Source organism: Gavia stellata, chromosome 6, assembly GCF_030936135.1.
Source record: "Gavia stellata isolate bGavSte3 chromosome 6, bGavSte3.hap2, whole genome shotgun sequence".
NCBI classification, from domain to species: Eukaryota; Metazoa; Chordata; class Aves; order Gaviiformes; family Gaviidae; genus Gavia; species Gavia stellata.
The window spans coordinates 25,507,309-25,533,595 of NC_082599.1; the positions used below are offsets into that span (position 1 = coordinate 25,507,309).

At 39.5% G+C, this 26,287-nt stretch overlaps 1 protein-coding gene across 1 annotated transcript in view; it reads left to right on the forward strand.

Annotated features, from left to right (window-relative positions):
* Window positions 1-26,287, forward strand: part of CDK14 (cyclin dependent kinase 14) — a 254,406-nt gene that overhangs the window by 60,546 nt on the left and 167,573 nt on the right. Inside the window, exons 5-6 of the mRNA XM_059818538.1 lie at window positions 4,035-4,129; window positions 21,585-21,647. Coding sequence (XP_059674521.1) covers window positions 4,035-4,129; window positions 21,585-21,647 — 158 coding nt within the window. The remainder of the gene's footprint in view (window positions 1-4,034; window positions 4,130-21,584; window positions 21,648-26,287) is intronic.

Genomic DNA, 26,287 nt, shown 5'->3' on the forward strand with positions numbered 1-26,287 from the left:
GCCACGGTGGAGATTTGTGATTTTTTTACAAAGTGAGAACAAGATGACAGCCAGGAATTGCAAGAATGAAGTAATTGTGGTAGGATGATCCGAGGAATCAAGCTTAATGTATTTGCCATGTCCGAAAGTACCATCTTTGCTAGTGCTGCTAGTGAAAAGTTGTTCTTCCAGCATGTGGCCTGGGAGTTGACAGTAATAGTTACTTCTGTTGATTTTGACATACAGCTGTGAAATATTACTTTATGGGCATGCCAGAATAGCCTTTTTCAAAGCACTCCAAGTCTTCTAGAGGTAAGTCAAGGCTGATCTAAAAGTCACAAGGCTTTGTTAATGGAGTGTCAGGCTTGAGCTGATGCTGTAAACCCTGCAGGGAGCAAAGCATTGATTTGCTGATGCTACTCAGGTTTTGGGTGAGAGTTGGCTGCAGTCCATCTGGCTTGGCTTGCCTGTGGAGTGAGCATAATTTAGAAACCAGCTCATCTGGGAACAGCAAAAAGCTCCTTGACCAACATAAGCAATAAGGTAGCTTGCCAGGAGCTCATAATAGAAGAGAGCATCCCCTTGTTGGAGGAAAAGTCTGTGATGGTTATTCAAGAAAATACAATGCGTTTCCTTTAGGCATGCGGATATGGCCCTTGATGGCAAAGTGCCGAGTGTTGGTACTTTTAGTGGCTCAGGTCATGAACTTATGTACATGTCACAGAAATTATCGTCTGGGATGTCGTTAATTATTGAAGTATGTCACCAATTCCTCTGCCCTGTTTTTTACTGCTAGAATTTGCTGTAAGAGAATGTGTAAACGCAGGTGACAGAACAGGCACCTGCCCGTTCAAACGCGTATAATATTTTGTCCGAAGTGCTTTAAAAAAGCATTTTAGCATTCTTTGCTGCTATGCCTCCTCAAAATTCTTTGGGGAAATGATTTAAAGTGTTACCATCTGTTTATCTTACATTTAATACTGAGGGTAAAAAAAGAGTGCCAGCAGTTTTGAAGCAGCATTATATAATTTTGTTTTTAAAAACACATGCTAAGGATACAGTGAGTACTAGTACGTTGGTCCACTTTTGTGAGTTGTTGCAATGCTTTTTCAACAATATTTTAGTCTTTTTCTCTTAAAAGAAAACAACTCTGTGAAATCTGTGGGTGATAATCACTGGACGGACATGGCATTCTCTGCGAGAATTATTTTGTTCTAGAAATGACACCAGGCACAGCAGCACCTGACTTCTCGCTGAGCTCCAGTAGCAGCTGCATTGGAAGCTTCAAAGGTGAAGTCAGACTTGTCTCAGACTGATGTTGATAGATTCCCTGGACTCTTTTTCGTTCTCTTGGATGTGAATTTCTGGGTTTTGTCTTTAAATTAGTGGAGTTCATCCAAAGTTCTATCCCCTTCAAGCAAAAAATTGCCCTAAAGAGGAGGTGTATTGGTTGGTTGTTCTGAAAGGGGATGTTTCTGGAAAAAAACACACCAAGCACCATCAGTTCATATTTCATTTTGTTTTTAAAGTACTCTGTGGAGGAAGAAACAGCTTTCCTATTTCATACAATTTTTTTTCTTAATTTCCTTTTTTCCCCTTTTTTAAGCAACAAAGCAGTGTTTTCACAAAGACAGGCAATCTTACTGGTAAGAGTCCTGATAGAAGAGCACATGGGGTAATTCTCTTACTTTCACCAGTTATGCTTGGTTTCTCACAATATAAATTGATAGTGGAATTGCTTCTTATTTCAGCAGTGTAATATTAGTGCAATTAAGATGATTTTGCTCTCTGTGCTGTATTATTTACTGTATTTCACTTGGACTAATGAAGAAGACACAAATCTCACCCTGCAGGTGATGTTTTGTAGTTCTTGTAATATATGGCAGATATTGAATATTGAGGCTGTAAAAGGGGAGAATTGGATATTAGAGAAGATAAATAAGGGGGGGGGGGGGGGACTGAACAGGAAAGACAGTATTTGCAAAGACCTCAGGGTATGCTCCTTTCAATGTACTGTTTAAGCTTTAATGACCCACGTATAGATTTTAGCAACAAAGTAATGGCCAACTAGAGGAATTAAGGGCCTCAGGTGATGATCTGAACAGCAAAAGCTGACAGAGGTCATAAATACTATTAGAGTTCAACACAGGCTCTGCTAGGAGGCAGTTTTTATGTTTCCAGTCTCTCTGTATGTATGGTCATTTGCCAAGGTTTGAGGGAAGAGCTGGTAAAAGCTCAGTTACTACAGGTGAACCCTTCTCGGGGTTCCCCTAGGTTAAAAGTTCTTGTTTCTGGTAGAAGGTACCTTTTGGAACAGTTGTTCTGATTATCTGTTGTTTGTATCCATACCTTTTTCAGTAGCAATTTTTCATTGTTGTCCTTCAAAAAAACCCAAACATATCCAAATCTCTCTGAGCTTTTATTCCAAGAAAGTCTCCAAATTCTAAGATGAGGATCCTATGAAAATTGTGCATGGCTCTTCCTTTGAGAAAAAAGCTTCTACTTAGTTTGTGGAATGTTAAAAATTACTAGACATGCACTGATCAAATGTTTAAAAAGAATAATTGTAATTACAATAGCTGATTTACAGCTCAGTGGCAATATATTCAGAGCACAGGGAAGATTCCTCTGTGCTGACTCTCTGAGTAGCATGAGTTGTGGAGTGCAGGCCAAAGCAAGCTCTTTTGAAACATTTCTTCTCACCTCTTCAGCCAGATTGAAGGGATGCCTCATTCCTGGTCATGGAGCTTGCTTGCAGGTTTGCAATCCTGTCATCAGGATATCTGTGATATACTGGCTTTGAAGCTGCTGTATGGTATTTTCCCCTTTGCTATCTACCTTCTGCCTAGTGTGAACTCCAAAGTTTTGCTGCTGAGGATGCTTGTAGAGGAACACTGATTCAGCCAGATGCCATGTTGCTATTGTGTTGCTTCCTAGAGTGATCAGCTTGTCAGATCGATCTCTTAAAGACCAGTATGACATTCAAAGCCAGATCACCCCTGGAGTTACCTCAGCCCGATGGAGCACCCTCAGCAGGACAGCAAGGGGTAATAATGCAGTGGAAGCTCCCTAGCTTCCATTTTGCACAGTAATGGAGTGAGATACATATTTGAGTTTCATTATTTTCTTTGACAGAAGAAGGATGACAGAAGAAAGTTCCACGTTATTCAGTACAGAAATATGCCACTCATTGGCATGTCTTTGTATCTATTATTTACTTTGCTTTGGTGACTGATAGTCCTGATCAGTTGTATACATGAGATGATAAGGCACCTATGAAAGAATGACATTGGTAACAACACATGGCTTGTCAGCATATATTGCTAAAATATGCCATTTCTTGTGGAACATTAAATATGTAATATGGTATGAACATTAAATATGTATTATGGTGTAAAAGAAATTTAGTGAGGAGATCACCTTGAAGTTCACTAGATAAGTCTTTATTTGTCAATAGTCTGAAAACATGAGGTAGTTTCATTAAAAAAAAACATTATGAGAAAATACCATGTATCTATTCTCATGAACTAATACAAATGATTCCATCAAACCTGTGTTATATTTGAGAGAAAAGAGAATTACGGCTTAAAACACTATTATTAGGATAGATGTTGCACTTTGCTTAGAAAGCAGCTCTGTTGTGTTGGATAGGAAAGATGATGTTTTGAAAAGACATGCTTGACTTTTCTCTGAGACCAAAAATTATCTTTGAGTGTAGAAATGAACTTGGTGACTGGTTGATCAGATGTGAGTGATTGATTCATTTAGAGCAGGCTGCATGAGGAAAGCATGTCTAACCACAGCTCATTTTTGCCTCAAAGCGAGGTTGAGTTTGACCAACAAGGTGGAGAAAATAGCACTGAATGGGAAGGCGTCATCTTCAAACACACTCAATGAGTGGAACTTGTGGACATAGAAGATACTAAAGTACAACTGTTGGTTGTCAGGTTATGAAACTCAGATCAAAAAAATCATCCAAGTCACTAAAAATAAAAAGCCAATCAATGTAAATATTTGTATACTTTTTAAGATAACGTGTGTGTTTTACTTTTCAGCTTCTCTTTTGAAAGGACTGAAACATGCTAACATTGTGCTGCTTCATGACATCATTCATACCAAGGAGACCTTGACACTTGTGTTTGAATACGTGGTGAGTAAAGTAACTAATGTTCTGGATATGGTCCAGAGTGTATTGAATTTGATGCAAAAGCTCTCTTTACCATCTGTGATCTATGGATCAGGCCAAAATAACCCTTTACTTTCTTCAGGAGAGTGGAGTGGGCTAAAAGTGGAAGGCTGGGCCAGACCAGATTCAGAGATGGAGAAGTGGCTGCTAGGGGTCTTGAAGGATCTTATACCGTTCAGTTGACTTTTCAAACTGGTTTCTTACTCTGCTTCTTAGTTATAGTTTGTTTATTACAGCTTTTTCTTTACTGATGTGATCGGGTAACTTTAAAATAGGTGGGGATAATGTAGGTAAGAAGAACAGGACAGAAATGCTTAATAGGTAGTTCCTTCATCAAAAGCATGTAAGAAGTTTAAATGGTTTTTGTTGTGACTTGCTTGTGCATAGTGTCTTTTTATAAGCAATGTCAGTAAAAAAGAAGTCTGGCACATGCAATTTAGAATTTTGGATTATTATTTTTTTGCCATGACTAGTGTTTTACCTACTAATTAAAACTTCAATTCACATAACACACAGTGTAATGATCTAATTGTGTTCAGAGTATTACTTTCCAAGGTCTTGGGCTTGGCCTCCTAATTAATCTTTTTAGTTTTTGTAAGACAAACATACGGTATTTATGTAGAACTACTTCAGCATTTAGCTGTGGAATTATGCAATGTACAATCATAATTAACCTCCCAGTTTTCACAGATGGGTCCAAGAACATGTAATTCAAAAGAAACAAATGAGTTTAGAAAAGGTTAGATTTTCAGTATAATATCTGTTATTATGTTGTAGTCAGTAAGACACTGCATTTATAAAGCACAGTGATTACTAGTTTTCCTTTTAGTACATCTCTGCTTAAGACAGATGGAATTGTTTTGTTTCTTTTGTTTCTTGGCACCATGCTTTAATTTTTACATGATAGTTCACACAGCATCTTGTCTGGAGAAGCCATTCACCTTGTGTATTTACATAGAAATGCTACAGTGTAATAACATGGGTATTCAGCTATAGGAGCTTGCAGAGTGGCTGCATGCAGTACCTATTTTTTACCTCAGGTACAGGAATGAAAATTTAATTCCTTTTCTTAAAATCGTTGATTCTTCTGCTCCTGACTTATACACTGAATTAGCATAGCAAAAGCCTTGGTATTTAATTTTATGTAATGGTCACTGTAGACTTATTTGCATAACTTTACATGTATACATTTTGCAGTTCCTTTTATCAGCGGCTGTATTTAGCTGTATTCATCAGAACGGGCTGAGAAATGAGATATATAGCCTATGTTTCTCCCTAAAATAGATGTTTTTGCCTATTATACTAATGTCAAATTTCTGCATTTTGCATCCAGTCGTAGTGTTTACAGACTCTGGCTCCCAGCACGTGTTATATCATGTTACTGTCTGTGATAACCACGGATACAGACTAAGCTCCATGCAGTGGCTAGTTCTTCTGGATTCACTTAGCTGTTTGTTTTTCAACAGGGTCCTGTTGGGATCAACCCAGCTGGTGGTTGCACCTTTTTATTCCCATGGTGTTTGGTAGCTATTGAAACTCTTTCAGGGTCTCATTTAGTAATGCTTTCTAGCAACTGATCCAAGTAGTATTTTAGTATTTTGGCTGATGGGCAGAGTCTCTCAAGGTGGTGTTTAGGATGAAGGGGAAGGATGCTTTGTTCTCTCCAACCAGCCTAAGGACTGTATTGTAATGTGTTGTAACCTGCTCCTGTGCCTTGAGGTGACAGAATTGCTTAACAAAAGTCTGCTTTTTTTGTTAGGTAATGTAAAGTTATAGGCTGATCAAATAGCTAATGCTATCTGACAATGTTTACTGCTTGAGAATGCCCATGTAACCTGAATTAAATTCTTGTGTGTGTGCATGATACAGGTTTTAATTGCATGATAGCAATGACCTTTTTTGTTCCTTTTGTCAAAGAGCTCTCGTTCAGTGCGTAATATGAATGTGCACAGGCAAAAATTACAGTTGCCCATTTAAATCTACAAATTATGGCTGGTTGACTATGCAGTTTAGCTGTGTAATTGGTGTTACTAAGCTCTATATCTGTCATGTCTGTTTTGTGTTTTTTTTAACACCTGTACATGGTTTAGCTCAATAATGTGAGTGATTTGTACTGAAATCAGTAGAAATATTCATGCGATTAAAATTATATCGTGGCATACATTTTTGAATGACTGAGGCCTAAAAAACGTAAAAGAGGCTGAATTTTATTTCCTTCATACTGTGATATCATGGAACTGATACACTATTGCCATTAATCACTATTGGCCATTTCAAACATAGTAAAAACCACTTGAGTGAGGTGTCTTGATTAAATTACGGATGAACAGTTAGTGATCCAAGAGTTCTCAGAAAATGGAAACTTTGGGTACTAGGTTGGTGACGATTTCATCAGGAAATTAATACTGATGAAACATCTGAGGTTATTAGAGGTGTTCAGTTTCAGCGTTGACCCTGAAAGAGTAGAATGAAATTTAATTTCATGCAGCACCTTTCATTGCAAAATGTATTGCAGCAATAAGTTAACAGCTGTAAGCAGAATAGCCTCTGAAAGGAAATATGGCAGTGATTAAATTCTCTGGGTACCTGAAATAAGAATTTTATTTTTTTTTTTAATATGGAAGTCTGTCAGATGAAAACATGACAGAGCTTTTTAACTTTAACCTTAGTGATTCCCAGAAGCAAGAAAAGTCAATCTTTAAAAATTCTGACAGTTGAATATCAGGAGAAGTTCATTCTCCATATAAACATTTCTGTGGAAGAAGAGAAGGGGGGCCTGCTCGTTTTGAATGAAAGAACCTTATTGAAAATAATTTAGTATATGCAGTACCTTGTTAGTAGGGCATAATTTCTTTGTATGCTTTGGTAACTCTTACATCAGCTATGATTATTGTTGGTCATTCAAGTGTATTAAAAAGGGAGCTGAGAGCTCAATTTTATCACTGGATGACGGAGAGCTGTTGCGCATTACCTGAGGAGTTTTGAGGATAAGCTGCTTGGAATCACCTCTACAAAACCTGAAGAGCTGATAGTCTTTCATGTATGAATGGTAGAGAAAATGGTTTCCTTATAGTTAACAGGGATGTGCTAAACAAGACCTGAAAACAAAATGTGAAAATTTGATGCATTTTGCATATGGTATCTGAGACTGCAATGACTTCCAAAAGAAAAAGGTCAGTTCAGCTTTACAGTTCAATGGAGGAGTATGACTGTTCACGTAAGTTTTGTTCCCCTCCTCTCCAGGCTCTGTTTAGGTGTTAGTTTATGCAACCTTGAGGGTATGCCAGCTGTAGTGCAAGTGTCACTGATATAGCCAACTTTGCCCAAGGAAAAGATGAGATCTCAGGTGAAAAGGTGAGATCTCAGACATATTGAGAGATCTTTGAAGATGGGTTCACATCTGTTCATTCTAAAATGATCATTAGCTGCTACCATTTGTTTTTTCACTTGTTTATTTAAAAGTAAGATGACTGTATTTAGAAACACTTAATTGCTGAAGGGCAATCCTAACCAATACGTATTGCTACAGTCTTGGTAGAATGATAATGAGGTTTTTAGTATTATGCATAATTATGTCAGTATATTTTTTATCAATAAATGAACCAGCAAGTTGTCCTATTCCTGGCATATAAAAGTGAGCTTGTGTAGCAATACTTTACACTACGCTTTCAGTATTTATGAACCAGATTTGAAACAAGAACAGATAGATTTGTAATTGGAAGTATGAGTAATGAGTAATATTATTTCTGCCTCAACAGTGAAAAAGCTCCAGACTAATCTAATAGTGTAACTTAAACCCAAGCATTTTCAATTACCTTGCCTTTTTCAGTCTTCGTGTATGTTTTTCCTTCTTAAAAATTACTTTCCATTAAAGAAGAAAGTTTAATGCTTGTTGCTTCATTACAGCAGCTAAAATAGGTTGTTTTACAATGAGTTGGCTTAATAAAGTTCATCAGTTACATTTTCCTCCCATTTCCTGTAAGAAAAAAATGGGTGTGAGTTTCTCATTTTAATGCTGATTGGAAATTGAGATATGTACTGTTTATCAGAATTAAGAGTTACAGAGCGGAAGTTTCAAAACTTGAGATTTTGAGTTTGTTGTGGGATGTTTTAGAAAAGTATTATGCAAGGAAATCGTCAACACTCATTACCTAAAAGGATAAAAAATTTTTACATTGAAAATTTTGAATTTCTTATAACTTTTGATAATTTGGATCGAACACTTATTGGTTTTCTGGTTTTATTTATTTTGTTAGGGAACACATGTTGAAATTAAACAGCTATGATGTAGTCGCCGTCACAGAAACATGGTGGGGTAACTCGCATGACTGGAGTGCTGCAATAGATGGCTATAAGCTCTTCAGAAGGGAGAGGCAAGGAAGGAGAGGTGGTGGGGTGGCTCTGTATGTTAGGGAGAGTTTTGATTGTATAGAGCTCAACGATTGTGATGACACGGTCGAGTGCTTACGGGTAAGGATAAGGGGGAAGGCAAACCAAGGCAGATATCTTGCTGGGTGTCCGTTATAGACCACCCAACCAGGACGAAGAAGCCGATGAAGCATTCTACAAGCGACTGGCAGAAGTCTCACAGTCGCAAGCCCTTGTTCTTGTGGGGGACTTCAACTTACCGGACGTCTGCTGGAAATATAACACAGCGGAGAGGAAACAGTCCCGGAGGTTCCTGGAGTGTGTGGAAGATAACTTCCTGATGCAGCTGGTAAGGGAGCCTACCAGGGGAGGTGCCCTGCTTGACCTGCTCTTTACAAACAGAGAGGGTCTGGTGGGAGAAGTGATGGTCGGAGGCTGTCTTGGGCTTAGCGACCATGAAATGATAGAATTCTCAATTCTTTGCAAAGTAAGGAGGGGGGTCAGCAAAATCATGGAGTTCCGGAGGGCAGACTTCAACCTGTTCAGGACACTGGTTGAGAGGGTCCCCTGGGAGACAGTCCTGAAGTGCAAAGAGGTCCAGGAAGGCTGGACATTCTTCAAGAAGGAAATCTTAAAGGCGCAGGAGCAGGCAGTCCCCATGTGCCGTAAGAAGAGCCGGCGGGGAAGACGACCAGCCTGGCTGAACAAGGAGCTTTTGCTGGGACTCAGGGAAAAAAGGAGAGTTTATCACCTTTGGAAGAAGGGGCAGGCAACTGAAGAAGAGTACAAAGATCTCGTTAGGTCATGCAGAGAGGGAATCTTCTGTGTATCTTTCCGCCTCTTAATTTTTATCAGTTCAATATGAATACTTGCAGTCTTTCAGTGAAGCTAATACATTGTTACTTTCCTGTATCAGGAACTGAAGAAAAAATATGTCAGTTTATTTCACTACTTTAAATAAAATTTTAGAAAAAAATCCTTCTAGTTTTAGTATTTTATTTTTTCTTAGTAATTGATTATTTCTGTGTTAAAGATTTCTGGACAGCTCTACCATCAGTAATATTCTGGTGGCATCCCACACATTCCTTATCTTTTAATTTCAGTAATAAACTGGCATTGTCCAAGTCCCTCTGAGGTGAAACCTGACAGTATCTCAACTTGCACTAGAGACTGTCCAATCTAATTAAATTTTTTTCTCAGGCTCTTTAATAACGTGGGTTGTAACTGCTGTTTAATTCCTCTTAAAATGAGAAGCTCTGATTTATTCAGTGCAGATTGAAAAAGCAAACAAAGAAACAAACAAAACACCAACCCAAAAACTGGCTGTTTGGAGAGTGATGATTGCTGTAATTCTAAATCTTAAAAATAGATTTTTCCTTCGTGAACTAGCAGTATGCAGCTTCATACTAATTGTTAAAAAATACATCTACAAAATCTTTAAAAACAGAAATTTGGGGTGAGCAATTCTGGCAAAATAATAATAATAAAAATCTTGGAGTCAGAATTAAGAGATCAGTAATTGCAGATATCTTTATAATATATTTTTAGTTTTATGATATAAAATAATAATTAAGAAATGGTGAAGAGAAATCAAGAATCAAGCTTGAGTAATAAACAGAGCCAACACTTGAAAGTTAAAAAGGCCTATTCATTTTCTTCTATTTTACTACTTTGAGTAAAGACGATATAATCCATGGAAACATCATTTTTCTTTTGTGTGCCTTGCAGTCTGAACTGCAATTTTCCCTATAAAATTTTTATTAATCTTATGATCATGCATGGAGAGTTAGGATTAGGAGCCATGGCAGCAAACAGTCACTCAGCCAGTAGGAAGAGAGGTCTACCATAGGATGCTGAAGCTTTTAGAGAAAGTGTTTGTGCTGCTTTTTTTGTAGCCCAGCACAACACCATAGCAAAGGCTCTTGTGCCAGTTCAGCTTGTTGTAGATATGTCTATACAATCCACAGACAGTGCTGTGCCAGAATTAGTGTGGATACTCGACGTAGCGTGACTGTATGTGGATTGTCAGCCTCCCTGCCGTGTATGTGTTTTGCTTGTGTGGTCCTGGAGTGAGTACTCACACCATGAGTTTAGGGGTATCTGCCATGCTGTAATGAGAAACTTTTTGTATCTTCAAATTGTTTTGGGGTTTGGTTTTTTTTTGACATGTGGATATAGAGGATATAATGGTCAGTGCTGTGGAAACCTGATGACTTGACAAATTAAAGAAAAAGTGCACATGCACATCTGTGTGAGCAGGTGTATTACAGCTTGCTCAGCTTGTAAAAATTGTCCCAACCCTGTTGACTTTGGGGACTGTCAGTCCATCACAGTTTACAAAAGCTGATGATCTGTTACTAGGCTTTGATCATACTAAACAGGAATTCCTACTGATTTTTGAGATGCGGTTCTTTTGTTAAAATAATCTCACTAAATTAAGTGTTCACTCTCTCTTTAACCTGATTTACTAAGAAAATAAGGCTGATACAATTATTAAGGTGGCCAGAAAATAAGGACGAGGATAAACTGGCATCTTTAGAAAACTGGATTTTGTTAAAGATCTCTTAGTTCATTCAGCAGTTCTTTCTGCAGCAGTGTGTGTCTCACTCATGAGAGTCGCAAACCAGATTGTTATCTGTGCAACGAACAGAGACTTGGTATCAATTAATATATATATATATTTTTAATAGCAACCAAAAATCAGACAACTGTGCATTCCCTTTTCTCTCTGGGACTTTCAGGTAGGTTTGTGTATGTATTACGTACTCCCCCACTGCCCTCCTTTTCTATGTAGTATTGTTCATGTGTTTTGAAGTATATTTATCTTCCTTGACAGTGTGAGAGAAATCCAAGGCACTAGAAACATCTGTTAGCAAAATTGTTTTCATTAAAGGTGTCTTGTGGGGTGTTTTTTTTTTCTTTCTTGAATCCCTTATATATATCTTTCCCCTGCTGCTCAGCCCAGCTGCTGCTGTTGCCTTCTGCTGTTTTTCTGGAAGTTGCTTATGTATCACCCAGAGATAGCTTGTAGGGTATTTTTTGTTAGCATGGCTAACACTGCATCATCTCGTAGGGGGAGAAGATTGAATTATAGAAAGCCATAGAAATACTTGAAAATGAGAGTCTATGACACTTTTGAAAATACCAGCAACATGAAATTAGTTTAAAGCATGGTGCAGTAATCTGCAGAGTGCTTAGGTTGGAGGATACATGCCATTTAAATAGCATTAACTTTTCTTTGTTCTCCTGTCACTTCAAATATTCCTACTGCCTGTGCTTTTATTGGTAAATTATATTATCTGTTTAAGAATTTGTTGCTGACAAAAGGGAAAGTATTTTAGTCAGTAAAACTGCTAGGGCATAAATAATGTGTGCTCTCCTTTGAACAGAGAAGAATGGTTCACAACAGCCTCACAGCCTCAGTGGAGCAGCACAATCTGTCTGCTGCATGATGGCATTGCCGGCAGCCAAATACTCCTGGTTTTGTTTTAATGGAAGGGTTCTTTCACATTGCTGGTTTTACATGATGGGAATGCGGCTGGAAATGCTTCCTGTTCCATTCACAAGCCCCAGGCTCTCCGTGCGTTTCAGCTTCAAAAATGACAGCTGAAACCAATTAGGTAGAATTATGGGACAGCTAAGTCACGTGGAGATTTATCATGACCGAGGAAGAGGAGGGAAAGAGAATCTATTGCATGGGAAGTAGAAGTGACTAATTTAATTAGAAGAGAATGACAGTCGCGTTATTATTATGGAAAAGGGCTGGCGAAGTAGAGCTCATTTCATATCACCGGCCGTGCATTTGAAAGGAGACATCCTGCCCTTTGTCTGAACACGTTTGTGTTTGGTAGCAGAGTCTCCGATTTCTGAGCAAGATAGTTGAGCAAAGTAGTTGATGTTGAAGTGAAGCACGGAGCCTTTCTGAGGATATTCATAGCTTCTGGTTTACTCATCTATTCATGATTAGAATTCCTTCTTCAAAGGGAGAAGGGAAGAGTCTGAACCCTCAACATTTGTCTCATGTTTTTTCTGTTTGCATACTCTCTCTCTTCCAGAGGTAGGATGCAATGTATATAAACCTTGCTTCAGCTGTATAAATATCAGCCTGGATTCTTTTCCCCTCAGCAGATGCTTGTACACAGTATGCTCACAAACATAAACACGCATGTGTCTACTAACATAAACCAGAGCCTTGCTGAATAGAAATGACCTTCGTGCACTTATACACTGCCACAAGTTTAAAGCAAAACCCCATTTCATTTCTTTGTGTGAGCCTGGAGACAGTATTTCATAAGGTAAATGAAACTTTTTGTGGTATTGTCATGGTACTCAATGGTGTGGGGGAGAAGTGAGTGAAAAAAACATTACAAAGAGAGTCTGAGTGAGCATGCATTTTCTTTTTTTGGTTTTTTTTTTTTTTGTACTATGTTTGTTTTTTCTTGTTCCTTGACCCAAGTTTGATTGTACTTAATCCTTGTACAATTTTGTTGATTTTTATTTAGACTCTGAGCAGTTATGTTGGATAAGTAACTTAATCTCTCCCTCATTTTCATGTACCTGTAGGAATTGTGATACTTGTCTCTATCATAGGGTGGAAAATATTTGAAGTTCATTGAAGTTTGGGTCAAAAATGAGCATTAGCTGATGTGCTTTTACATACAGTTTGGAAACAGGAGAATGGTTGAACTAGCATAGCTGAGCATGAATTTTCTCTTCCCTGTCCTAGGAGGCATTGCGTGGTCTCTGGCGTAACCAGAACTTGTGCCATCCACCCCAGGAAGGGTCGGGGATTCCTAGTATAGAGGTGTCGGGGATTCCTAGTATAGAGGTCTAGTTCCTTGAGATGTGCGCTGAGGAAAGAGTTTGTGTTTTAACTTGCTGACAGAAGGTAGCATAAAGGCTTGACAGAGCCTTCTCAAGGATCTGTAGCTGTGTGTGCCAGAAACCTGAAGTCAAGTCACAGCCCTGGAGCAGTGACCTTCTGGCACGATTTAGTAAAATACAATTATTTGAAGAAATAAGATGCCAAAGTTTCTCTCACGTTGCTTATGTTTATTTTTAATTTCAGCCAAAATGGCCAAGATAACTTAAACCTGTAGCTGGAGGACCCTTATTGTAAATATTCGAGTCTTACAGCATGGACTTGGAATTTGGAGAATGGGTAGCCTTTGTGCTGTGTGTGGCACTGAGCTATTCTTTTGAAAATTGCCCCAAATTTGATCAAGTGATAGGCTTCAGAAAAATTGTCATTTGTACTTAAGAACTATATCTTTGAAGATTCCCCATCTCCTTTCAAAGACTTGGCTTTAGTCTTTCACTTCAAATATTGTAGACTGCATCCCTGGAGCAAGTGAAATTGTTTCTGGGGCAGGCAGTAGCGGGAGGAGAGATAAGATTGTTCACTTAAAGCATAACAGATTTTGCACAAAACATTTTTGTGTTAGTGAGGTGGCAAAGTCAAGTTCTTAAAATTAGAAGATGCCAAGATAAAGATGGCCTATGCAACCTCCTTTTGCCATCCTTGTGAAAGATGATGTTGTGCAGCTCTGCAGAGGACTGTGTGGTGAAGGCATATGGTGGTTCTTGAACTCTCATTTTTTGTGGATGTTGGAACTAGGGTGTCTTTTCGGGTTCCTGCCTCATGGAAAATACTGTTTCAAGATAAGGCAGGTAATACTGCTGTACAGAATTGGGTTCCATCCCTGCTATACTGGGAATCTTCATCACCATTGCAAATTGCTGTCATCGCAGTTCAGATATGACTGACTTCTGCTGTTCAGCATGAGATTCTCAGTCTCCCTTGCAAAAGCATTATACAGCCACAGCTGTAACTGAAGTCAGTCAAAACACAGAAGGCGAAATAGTGCCAAATACTCTGAAAAGTCAAAATGAAAGTGCTTTAAAGGGAGTTGCCCAAATCAGTGATACTTCAGGTTTTTTTCTCTTTGCTTCAATTCCCCACCTGCTAAAAGGGAATAATGCCACATCTCCCCTGGATTGCTATGAAATTATTTTGTTTGTGAAGCGTGTGAATAGCATAGCAATAAGCAGGGCAGGAAAGCCTGTGAAATTAATATTTCTCCCTTCAAAGTAGTAAATAAGCTAAAGACTGCAGGCTGCATGAGAATGGAAAAAAAGGAAACACCCCCACAAAACCAGCACAACTGCTCTGTAATCAAGTACCTCCTATTCTGTTCAGTGTGTATGTCTAATCTTGTATGGGGAAAAAAGTATGTGATCATATTACACATTTAAAAAGTTATCAAAATGTACATTTATTGGGCAAACAAATAAAAGATTGGATTAACCTCATTAATTCTGGACTTTCCTAGCTTTTGAGTTCTTGACTATGGAAACTTGATTTACCTCTATTTATTGTTTTTGTTTAGCTGTTACAAACAGATGAGTGCTAATTATTTGTACATAAAGGTGTTGGTAAACTGGTGGAGCGTCAAGAGCATGAATTAATGGGATTTTGAACTTAAGCTAAAATATCATATGTTCCATCAGCATGTAGAATTACTTGTGGTGATTTATGTGTGTTGGGGATTAACAGTATGGCTGATAGAGTTGTTAAAAGCTAGGTCGAAGAAGAATTTGTCTAGCCAGGTCCACCTGGGATGAATATGTTTGTGATGGATATTTGCAATTACTTGGAAGTCTCTGTACTGCATTCCTAGTGTATCTTGCTTCCCTGTGAGGTGTCCTCACCCTCTGAGACAGTGGAGAAAGGACTGTAAGAGGTGTGTTGATTGGTTTGTTTCTTGTCTTCCTACCTTGTTTCAGCATAGTTTTATGTTATTGCCAATACATAACTGTACCTTGAGTTTCCTTTAAGGTATATATTTTATTAGATCAAGGTGGTAACCACAGCAAAGACCGTAGTGTCAGAGTATGGCATGCGTATCTGCAGCCACTGCTCCACTTGGGAAAGCATGTTGCCGTCTATCTTGAAATATAGTGTGAAAAAAAAGACTCTGTTCATCTATATGGTACCAATTTCATGGAATAGCCTTAGAAAACTGCTTTCATCCAGTTCGATCTCTGTTTTCTTTTTTAATGCTTTCCTGAAACTTGCATTCATGTTGTCTTCTTCAATGTCAGTTGAGCACACAAGCACTGGAGCAGACTCTTGCCCGCCAGAAGGGAAAACAGGTTTAGAAATAGCTGTCCCTGCAGTAATGTCAGCTTTCCTGGCTATACTAATATTCAATATGCATTGAGTCCCTAGCTTGGGAAAAGAAGAGCAGCTGATGCTGCCTTTGCTTTACTACTTCTTTTTTTTTTTTTTTTTTATTAAAGTGAGGAACAATGTACTGTAAATTTATAAGTTGCTTTCCCAATTGGTACCATAGTGTTTAGTTGCTTTTATGAGAAGGACTCTATCTTAGTTTTATGAGGGCAAACTCTTGAAAGATTTGAACAGAAAAGACTATCCATTTCTGGTTACTGTCTGAATGAAGATTTGGTAGAGGTTTCTCTGTGTCTGTAGCATGTGTGTAGGGAAAAAAATAGATGCCAAAAGTCTGCTGCACAATTGACTCTGTAAGGCATCCAGGATTCTGTAGAAATCGCTGCTTACGTTGAATTTTAGGTAGATGTATGCAATCAGTTTTTGAAGGAGAGAACTACTGATGCAGAAGGTTGTACTAGGCTACCAGTCGTCCTGGTCCTTGGGGTAGGAAGAAGAGGTGAATGATGCATAACACAAACAGGATCATTGTTGATGTTCATGTATAGAGGAAATGCATCCAAATAATAACTGAAATATAAGCGGAAGGTAAAGAGGTTATCCTCACAATTCATTACAAGTATATTGAAAATAAAAAGCAACTTACTGCTGTTCCTAGTGATGTGACTCTGAAGAGGATGTTCTTAGAAAGCTTTTGGTGAATAGAAAGGTGCAGCTAGTGGGCAGCTGGGGTGTTGGCGCTTCAGGGAGGGGACCTTCAGAAGCAGCATTGGGTTTGTCTTCCTCTGTTCTGGTTTCTGTTGGCTGACTAGTTGCAAATTGTAGAAATCAGTAGAAGGTGAAGGAGGCAGTAAGTTTCCCACCTACCAGGTTATCTGTCACCCACAAAGGCTGGAAGACTGAACTGTGGGGAAGTAATCTGAGACATGATAGGATAGCTCACATGACTGGAATGCTGTCATGGATGGCTGCACTCTTTTTAGGAAAGATACGCTCTTTTTAGGAAAGATAGGCCAGCAAGGCGAGGTGGTGGAGTTGCTCTTTATGTGAGAGATCAACTGGAATGTACTGAGCTCTCCCTGGGGGCGGATGAAGAACAAGTTGAGAGCTTGTGGGTAAGGATTAAGGGGCAGGCTAATACGGGAGATGCTATTGTGGGTGTTTATTACAGGCCACCTGATCAGGATGGGGAAGCTGATGAGGCCTTCTACAGACAGCTGAGAGTCGCTTCACAATCACAGGCCTTGGTTCTCATGGGGGGACTTCAATCACCCTCGTATCTGCTGGGAAGGCTACGCAGCCAGGCATGTACAGTCCAGGAGGTTCCTCCAGTGTAGTGATGATAACTTTTTGACTCAGGTGGTGGAGGAGCCAACAAGGAGAGGTGTACTACTGGACCTAGTACTGATGAACAAAGAGGGACTGGTGGAGGACATTATTGGGGGCAGCCTTGGCTGTAGCGATCATGAGAAGATAGAGTTTAGGATCACGTGCAGTATGCATAAAACAACAAGTAGGATTGCAACCTTGGACTTCAGGAGGGCTAACTTTGATCTCCTCAAGGAACTGCTTGGAGAAATCCCACGGGTTAGGGCTCTAGAAGGTAGGGAGGCCCAAGAGAGCTGGGTGATATTCAAGTCCCACTTCCTCCAAGCTCAGGATTGGTGCATCCCTAAGAGCAAGAAATCAGGCAAGGGAAGCAGGAGACCTGCATGATTGAGCAAGGAGCTTCTGAAAAAGCTCAAGTGGAAGAAGGAAGTTTACAGTATGTGGAAGAAGGGACTGACCACTTGGGAAGATGACAAGAATGCTGTCAGAGTGTGCAGGGATGAAATGAGGAAAGCCAAGGCCTCCTTGGAATTAAACCTGGCAAGGGATGTCAAGGTCAATAGGAAGGGTTTCTTCAAGTATGTCGGAGGCAAAAGGAAAACTAGAGAAAATGTGGGCCTGCTGTTGAATGAGACACAGGTGCCATGGTGACAGAAGATGCAGAGAAGGTGGAGTTAAGGAATGCCTTCTTTGCTTCAGTCTTTACTGCTCTGGCCAGCCCTCAGGAGTCCCAGTCTATGGAGGTAACAGAGAAAGTCTGGAACAAGGAAGACTTTCCCTTGGTTGAGGAGGACCGGAGGACCAAGGTAGAGACCAGTTAAGTAAACTGGACATCCACAAATCCATGGGATGCACCTGCAAGTGCTGAGGGAGCTGGCAGAAGTCATTGCTGGGCCACTCTCCATCATCTTTGAAAGGTCCTGGAGAACAGGCAAAGTGCCTGAGGACTGGAGGAAAGCCAACGTCACTCCAGTCTTCAAAAAGGGCAAGAAGGAAGACCCAGGAAACTACAGGCCAGTCAGCCTCACCTCCATCCCTGGAAAGATGATGGAACAGCTCATTCTGGGCATCATCTCAAAGCATCTGGAGGAAAAGAAGGTTATCAGAAGTAGTCGACATGGATTCACCAAGGGGAAGTCATGTCTGACCAATCCGATAGCCTTCTACGATGACATGACTGGATGGATAGATGAGGGGGAAGGCAGCGGATGCTGTCTACCTTGACTTCAGCAAGGCTTTCGACACAGTCTCCCACATCATCCTCATAGGCAAGCTTAGGAAGGGTGGGTTAGATGAACAGACAGTGGGGTGGATTGAAAACTGGCTGGATAGATAAAGCTCAGAGGGTTGTGATTAATGGCACAGAGCCTAGTTGGAGGTCTGTAACAACTGGTGGTCTGCAGGGGTCGGTACTGGGTCCAGTCCTGTTCAATATATTCATCAATGACCTGGATGAAGGGATAAGAGTGTGCCCTCAGCAGGTTTGCTCATGACACAAAACTGGGAGGAGTGGTGGACACACCGGAAGGCTGTGCTGCCATTCAGCGTGACCTGGACAGGCTGGAGAGTTGGGCAGAGAGGAACCTTATGAAATTCAAAAAAGGCGAGTGTAGGGTACTGCACTTGGGGTGGAATAACCTCATGCATCAGTACAGGTTAGGGGCTGACCTGCTGGAGAGCAGCTCCTGGTGGACAACAGGATGACCATGAGCCAGCAATGTGCCTGTGGGGCCAAGAAGGCCAATGGCATCCTGGGGTGCATCAAGAAGAGTGTGGCTAGCAGGTTGAGGGAGGTTATCCTCCCCCTCTACTCTGCCCTGGTGAGGCCGCATCTGGAGTACTGTGTCCAGTTCTGGGCTCCCCAGTTCAAGAAGGAGAGGGAGCTGCTGGAGAGGGTACAGCAAAGGGCTAGAAAGATGATTAGGGGACTGGAACATCTTTCTTATGAGGAAAGGCTGAGGGACTTGGGTCTTTTTAGTCTGGAGAAGAGAAGACTGAGGGAGGATCTTATGAATGCTTCTAAATACTTAAGGGGTGGGTGCCAGGAGGATGGGGCCAGTCTTTTTTCAGTGGTGCCCAGTGACAGGACAAGAGGTAACAGGCACAAACTTGGTCATAGGAAGTTCCATCTAAACATGAGGAGGAACTTCTTTCCTTTGAGGGTGGCAGAGCACTGGAACAGGCTGCCCAGAGAGGTTGTGGAGTCTCCTTCTCTGGAGATATTCAAAACTCGCCTGGACGCATTCCTGTGCAACCTGCTCTGGGTGAACCTGCTCTGGCGGGGGGGTTGAACTAGATGATCTCCAGAGGTCCCTTCCAACCCCTGTCATTCTGTGATTCTGTAATAATCCTCCTCCTTCAGCCAGCCCACACGAGGGAGCGTGCCATGCTCAGGGGCCATGACAGATATGTCTGAGGCACCATGGTAGGGACAGGACAGCACTGTCCTGTTCACCCTGACAAGCTTTCTAAAGTGAAATTTCAGGCTTTTTATTAAACTTCTCCCAAGCACTGCAGGTGCTCTCTATCACTATTCAAAGATTTGTATTTAAGTTAAAGAGAACATGTTATTACACCAGGCTGGCATTTCTCTTCAATAACAGGTAACCCATTAAAATGGTGAGAATCCCCCAAACTTCTTATTTGGCACCAGACATCACCTGTAGTAATGGTATTTCAGCTGATATTTTGCCAGAGGCAGACTCTTGCACTGACATTAGTACTCAGAAACTGTCAGGTTTTCCAAACAAATGACAAGGCTAGCAGATGACTTTGTTCAAGTATGTTTCCTTGGTGTTGATACAGTAAAACAAGACAAAACTGGGTAATGCGGTGATGCATACTGAAGGATGACTGGTCTATTTTTGGCATGGCTTATTGATACAGTCCCAGAAAACTAACTGGGAGAATGGGAGAGGAATACGTACCTGAAGTGGCTAAAGATTTTACAGAAACTAGAAATAAGTCTTTAAGCTAAACACAGGCTTTATGCAAAGTGCACTTCACTGACAGTAACTATTCACTGGTAGAGGTGTATTTTTTCATTTTCTTTGTAAATGCATTCACTGATGTGTTAACTATTAATTGAAGTATTGATTGCTTTAGCTTGTCTTTTGGAAGAAGCTCTGTTGTGTTGTACTTAGTGTGCTTTGCCTGTTTGAGCGTGCCCTCTGCCCTTGTGATACTCACACTGTTCATTTTGGGACTCAAACGATTTCCTGCAGTCAGGGCACTCGCTCTCTTGAAGCAGGTAAGAATTCCTGAAAAAAGGTGCGCTAGTGCACAACCTAATAAACCGGTGCATCTTATGTCGTTTCGATGTTACTTCTACATGCATAGTGTGTTTTCACAGTTTATGACTTCAGAAGAGACGATGATACATAACAGTTGTGGCTAGCGTGAATTTTGTGTCTTAGGAGATGTGAACTTTCCTATGTATCCATATAGCTCTGCAAAAGAGCATTGGAGAATGGCTCCTGGAGTTGAAAATGCTGCACAGAGAAACCATTCTGCTATGTCGAAGGCAGCTCTTGTCCAAAACTCCCACCTTGAAAACTGCCTATATTTAGTTGGGCTGTATGTGAGGCAGGTATTGCCAAGTAGCTTTTCAAGGAATGCTGGATGATTTTTGCCAGATGTGTTCAGAAACCAGGTGTAGAAGGCAGAGTCAGTCTCTGAATTTCTGGTGGTTAATCTAGTGCACATTTTTGCTTTGTTTATTCTGAACGTAATTCCAGAAGCTGAGTTGTGTAGGCAAATCAGAGAAGCAACATGCCACTTCACTGAAAGCATGCTGCTGACTGGTAGGACAGTGAAGAAATGCAAGAGAAAAATTCAGAGAAAACAGTGTTTCCATAGTAAAAGCAATAAATACCTGTTAATTAAAAATAACATTAATCTATACATTGCAAGCTTGCTAATTTTCTGAAGAGATTTTATAGTATATTTGCAGGGAATATAGGCAACTATGAAGTGAAAACTTCATAGTTTTGAGTCTTCAGTGAAGCTGTTTTCTAAAGTAGCTGTAATTAATAGCTGTAGATGCACATAATATGTGCTTCTTTTTGAGCTGGAAAGTATAATTCAGTAATCTGATATGCAATGCCTTTCAGATTTATTTTCTAAACCATTAAGCCATTTTAATATAGAATCACCATAAAATTATATTTAAAAGGCAGTGTTTTAATGTGAATAATGAGAGTAGCATTTGAGGTTCTCCCTTTAGGTTCTTCCTCTTCCCTCCAAATATTACCTTTATGGTGTTGATGGTGATACTGTCTTTACAAGGTATAAAATGACAAGTTATTAGGAAAAAAAAATTAATTTACATTTGGTGAATATTCCTATCAGTCAAGTTACCAAGGTTGTTAAATAAAATGGTGTGTAAAGGTACAAGTGTGTGTGTGCACATGTGTGACTGAAAAATTTCCATTATTTTCCATTTGTTCTGTCCACTCCTAAGTAGAAGGATATTTGTTGCTGCAGTCATACAGATATTAATACACTTTTTTCCATCTGACTTTCTTTTAGCACACTGATTTATGTCAGTACATGGACAAACACCCTGGAGGGCTTCATCCGGAAAATGTGAAGGTAAGAGTCAAAAAGAGCACACATTCAAGGCAAACACAGTAACAGTAACTTTGTGTAAAATGTCATGTCAGTTGTTTCACAGAAACTGATTATTAGCTAAAGGGAAAATGATTGGCATATGAACTATATTTTAAAATATTTTTTTTCTTTAAAAATAATAAAAAATGCAAGTATTTGAACATTCCCACAAAAGAACTTGTGAAGTCTGTAAAATTGATTCAGAGACAGAATATGTGAGTAAATACTGTTACAGTGTTGGTAACCCCTCCCCTTCATTTAAACATTTGCTCTTAAGACAAGACAATACTGCCCTAAAACCCCTGAGTAAACTTGCTTTAGGCTCTCAGTGCTAGATCTTCAGTGAGGTAAGTCATTGTAGGTTCACCAAGTTTGAGGGAACTGTAATGAATCAGCTGAATGTACTGCTTTTTATATGAGCATACAAAATCTTCCCTAATCTTTTTGCTCACTTATTTTGATGAAGCATTTTCATAACTGATCTCACTTGTAAAAAATTTTTTCCTTCTAAGGTAGGTACTGAGAATCATCACCCAGGAAGGTGGGAGTTTATTAGCAGGATTTAATGGAAAGATAGATTGGTAGAGACTTGATCCAGTTACTTTCTGGGAAGTCAGCCAAATAATTTTAGCATCAAATGGAAGCCAATCAGACATGCGGAAAGTGTCGTGTATGTATAGATCCCTCAGATGATATTTGTTACACTTGTCTTGCACTTTGGCATCGGTCCCGTTGTTATTCTACTTTGGAGGTGTTTAAATCTTCACTTGTCATACTGAGAGCTTTAGTTTTTAGTTTCTTGAAACTGAGTCATTCATGGAAAAAAATAAATATTTCTTTCCTGGAAAACTCAGAAGGCCTGTTTGGTTTAAGAGAAAAAAATATTTAAAAAAGAGGAAAGAATTTTTTCTTTTTTTGCAATAGCTGATAATTTTTGTACATCAACTAGTTTTATAATGTAGATTGATTAATTTTCTGTGTTCTTTCATTGAAAAGTGGCATCTACAACATATGAAGTTAGATGAGAATGGCTACCATCTAAAAAAAAAAATCAGAAAAATTCTTCCTTACAGCATATATTTGGCCAAACTAAAACAAAAAAAAATTATTTTTGAAAATACATGATGTGTATGCTGCAAGATAGCATCCTTGTAATGTACAGCTGTCACTCAGACATTTTGCTAGTGTGGACAGGGAAAGCCCATGGGTCTCCTCCCTGTGCCAGCTTCACAGTGCCTCTGTGAGTGCAGCACTTCGAAACAGCTGAAGGTGAGTGAGGTTGGACCTGCTTTTTGACCACTAAAACTTTTGAGCTTTCTTCACTGCTCAGTTTCCTAAGCAGAGTTTCATGTGCTGAATGTGCTTGTTAAAACAATGGAGTCGTGTTTCATTTCCCTGTGTGGATACTTTTACATTTGGCTCTCTGAGGTTTGGGATAAGCTAAGACTGGCTTTGCAAGTTCTTCGTGCTGCTTCAGATTTGTAAGACTGCTCCAAGGCTTCAGTGCTGTATAGCTCAAGATCTAATATGCATTAGTCATTGTAGCTGTAATTGTTCCCCGCTGAGAAGACATCATAATTCAGATAACTGTACTTTTTCTTGATTGTATCAGGGCCCAGTGAGCTTGTCTTTGAGGAGGATAGGCATATGCGGATAATTGGGCTTGCTAATGTGTCACTCCTCTTAAGTCCTGAGATACCTGTCTTTTCAAACAGGAGCTGTGGAGGGAACTGTAGCAGCATCAGCATTTCCCTTTTGAATTTTGCTGCATGTATTCCTGTGGCTATCTTTACCATCTAACAACACTGTTGAGCAACAGTTCCAAAGCTTATGGGCACATTAGAAATATTTCTTCGAGTAGCCAAGTGTAGAGTCCTGATGTACTGTCAGCTCAAGCTTTTTAAAGTCCTGATGGATTATTAATAAAAAGGAAACTGGAAAAAAAGAGGAAAAAACATTGGGAAGTTGGAGCAAATGAAACTACCCTTCTACTATAAGCAATCCCATTGGACAATTCACATTCTTTTTTTTCTGTTAAATAATATTAATGAAAATTGATTATATGTATTTAGTAGACTCTCTTCCCAGGCCAGCAGCAAAGGCTAGCTTTGATTCATAGCAGTAATTGTTAAAACCTAGCATGATGATTTGAGCTCCTAACATTTTAAAACTGAATCAGCCTGCCTGGGGTTTTCAGTGAAATACCTGCTCTCAAGCTATGAGTGAAAAATACCTGCTTAGCCCAACAGGGTGATTTCTTCAGCTGGGAGGACAGGAATTGCAGAGAGAAGTGAACCCAGTTATATATGCTAACAACCTTCACCAGGATGCAAAACTGAAAGCTTGCACTCCTCTCTTCTTACAGAGGAGATAAGATGGTTAACGCATAATATCTTAATGCTTTGTTGCACTGTACTCAGTTTGTCGACTTAGGTTATTGTGGTTCTGAGACTTTGCCACCTATTTTGGTTTTAGCTTCTGGACAGAGTTGTCTATCTGGAGCTACAGCTGATTTTTAAGGGTTGAGCTGAGCTGTGTTAATTAGCCTTCTCTCCCTGCCAGCCCCTTCTTTCTAGAGATCCTTCAGGAATTTCACTTTTAGTCAGACTTTTGGACAGTGTTTGTTCAGAATCACTGGTTATGTGATCCCTAAATCCATTTTAAAAACTTCCAGTTGAGCAATTATATTCCAGCAGCAATAAATTAGTCTGGGCTGTCTGGGGCTCACCTGTGGAATTAAGCCATTGATGCTCTCCCAGTATGACAAAAGGCCCCCTGCCTTTTAATTTTGTTCTTGGGGAAAGTATTGCCTACTGATGGATATTCCTTTCTGGCTTGTTGCCAGATATTATAAATACAAACCCAGATAATCACACGTCTTTCTTTTTCCAAAGAATATTATACAGCAGTTCCTGTAAAACACTACTTCATAGGAACGCAGAAGCAAAGCCATTATTTATTTATGTTTTGGTTTCTATAGGACATCTTCAGCCTAATTATATTTCTGAATTTTCTCCATATTTACAAGCTAAAGACAATGCTTGTTCCCTCAGGCTTACTTTTAGATGAAGAATTGTAAATAGAATAAAATCCAAATTACTTTGATGGACACACATATTACTGTCCCCTTGGGTGTTGTGTTTGACATTGCCTGCCTTTGTGGTTTCAAACAGGCTATTTGCTGTCACTTAAATTAAGCAGAATATTATAAGTATGTGGAAGTATAAAGAAGAATGTCTCAATTGGCAGTTGTAAGAGTCTTGGGACAGTATGTTTAAGTAAACAAAAAATATTGCTTCCTAAAGGATTAGGTTTAGCATTTTTAGTGGAATATATGTATTCAAACATAATGATTTCAGAGTTTTGTAATTCATGTGTGGAGGCCCAAGTCTTGCAAACAACATTAGGCTTTAAACCCTTCAAAGAATTTGTGTGTGAGGCTGAGACGTTATTATCTAAAGTTGTTTTCAAAATACCTGTCCCTGAGAATGTTAAAGTATCCTGGTGACATAAATGTGGTTAGGTACCTGCAACATCTTTATCAGCTAGAAAGGAAATTGGCAGAAAGCAGTTGGTTCAATCCATAGATTCTCCAAAATCTATTAGGTCCAAATACACAATTGTATACATCTCTGGTAACTAACAAGCCTGCATATCTACCATTTATTTGTAACTATATATTAATATACTGTGTATGGTATTATAGTTAGTGATGAGGAGAGAAAAGGTAATTGATTAGTAAGTCCCTGTTTAGTAGGCACAGCCTCATCTTCTCTTCTCTAGTTTTGAAGACGTCTTTCTCAGTTTTTCCAAAACTGAAGGCAAGGAATAAATCTTAAGTACATGGCCCCACATATAATTATGTTTCTGTTGGAAGCTACTGCTGCAGCCTTGTACATGGTTGGAGCTAAGAGTTGATTTATAGATGTATACCGTGCGGCACTTGCCAAACTCCAAAACGTGACTGTGGCAAACTGAGGTACAAGACTTGCTCCTGACCCTCCCTATGCTGTTCCTCCTGGCCTGGACTACTGAAATCTGTACTCCTGGCTTTCTTTCCTACAGCTGTTGCTGCCTTTAGAGATAGTTCATACTTCTTGGACTCTCAGTTGAAACATCTGGATTGCTTCCTACAGCAGGAACTCTAATGGTCACAGCAGCTAACTGACGCTGCCAGTGATTTTTTTTATGAAGATCTTCATCCTGATATGTATTCCTTTCTTTCTGGTATGGGGCCATATCCACCAGGCTTTTGACCTACCTTCTTGGTTCTCCTGAGCCTTTGTTTGCAGTTGTCCATAAATAGTTCTAGTTTTGTAAATTCATCATTTAATTTTTAAGTATCTTTTTTTCTACATTTCAGCATGTCCTGTGAAAATGTAACTGTTCTTAACTTCTTTTAACCTTTGAAATATCACCTTTATTTTAACTGCATCTCTTACTCCATATTATTACATTCCCAGTAATGCAAGGAAATTAATCTTTATGTTTTGATGCATTTATTTTACAGTTGCGTCCGTTTTCTGTAACTCCTATTACTGGTGGAACAAGTGGAGCACAGGCTTGCATCTGTCATGCCTGCATTGCTTGTTTGCATTCCTGCCTTAAAAATAAATCTATTA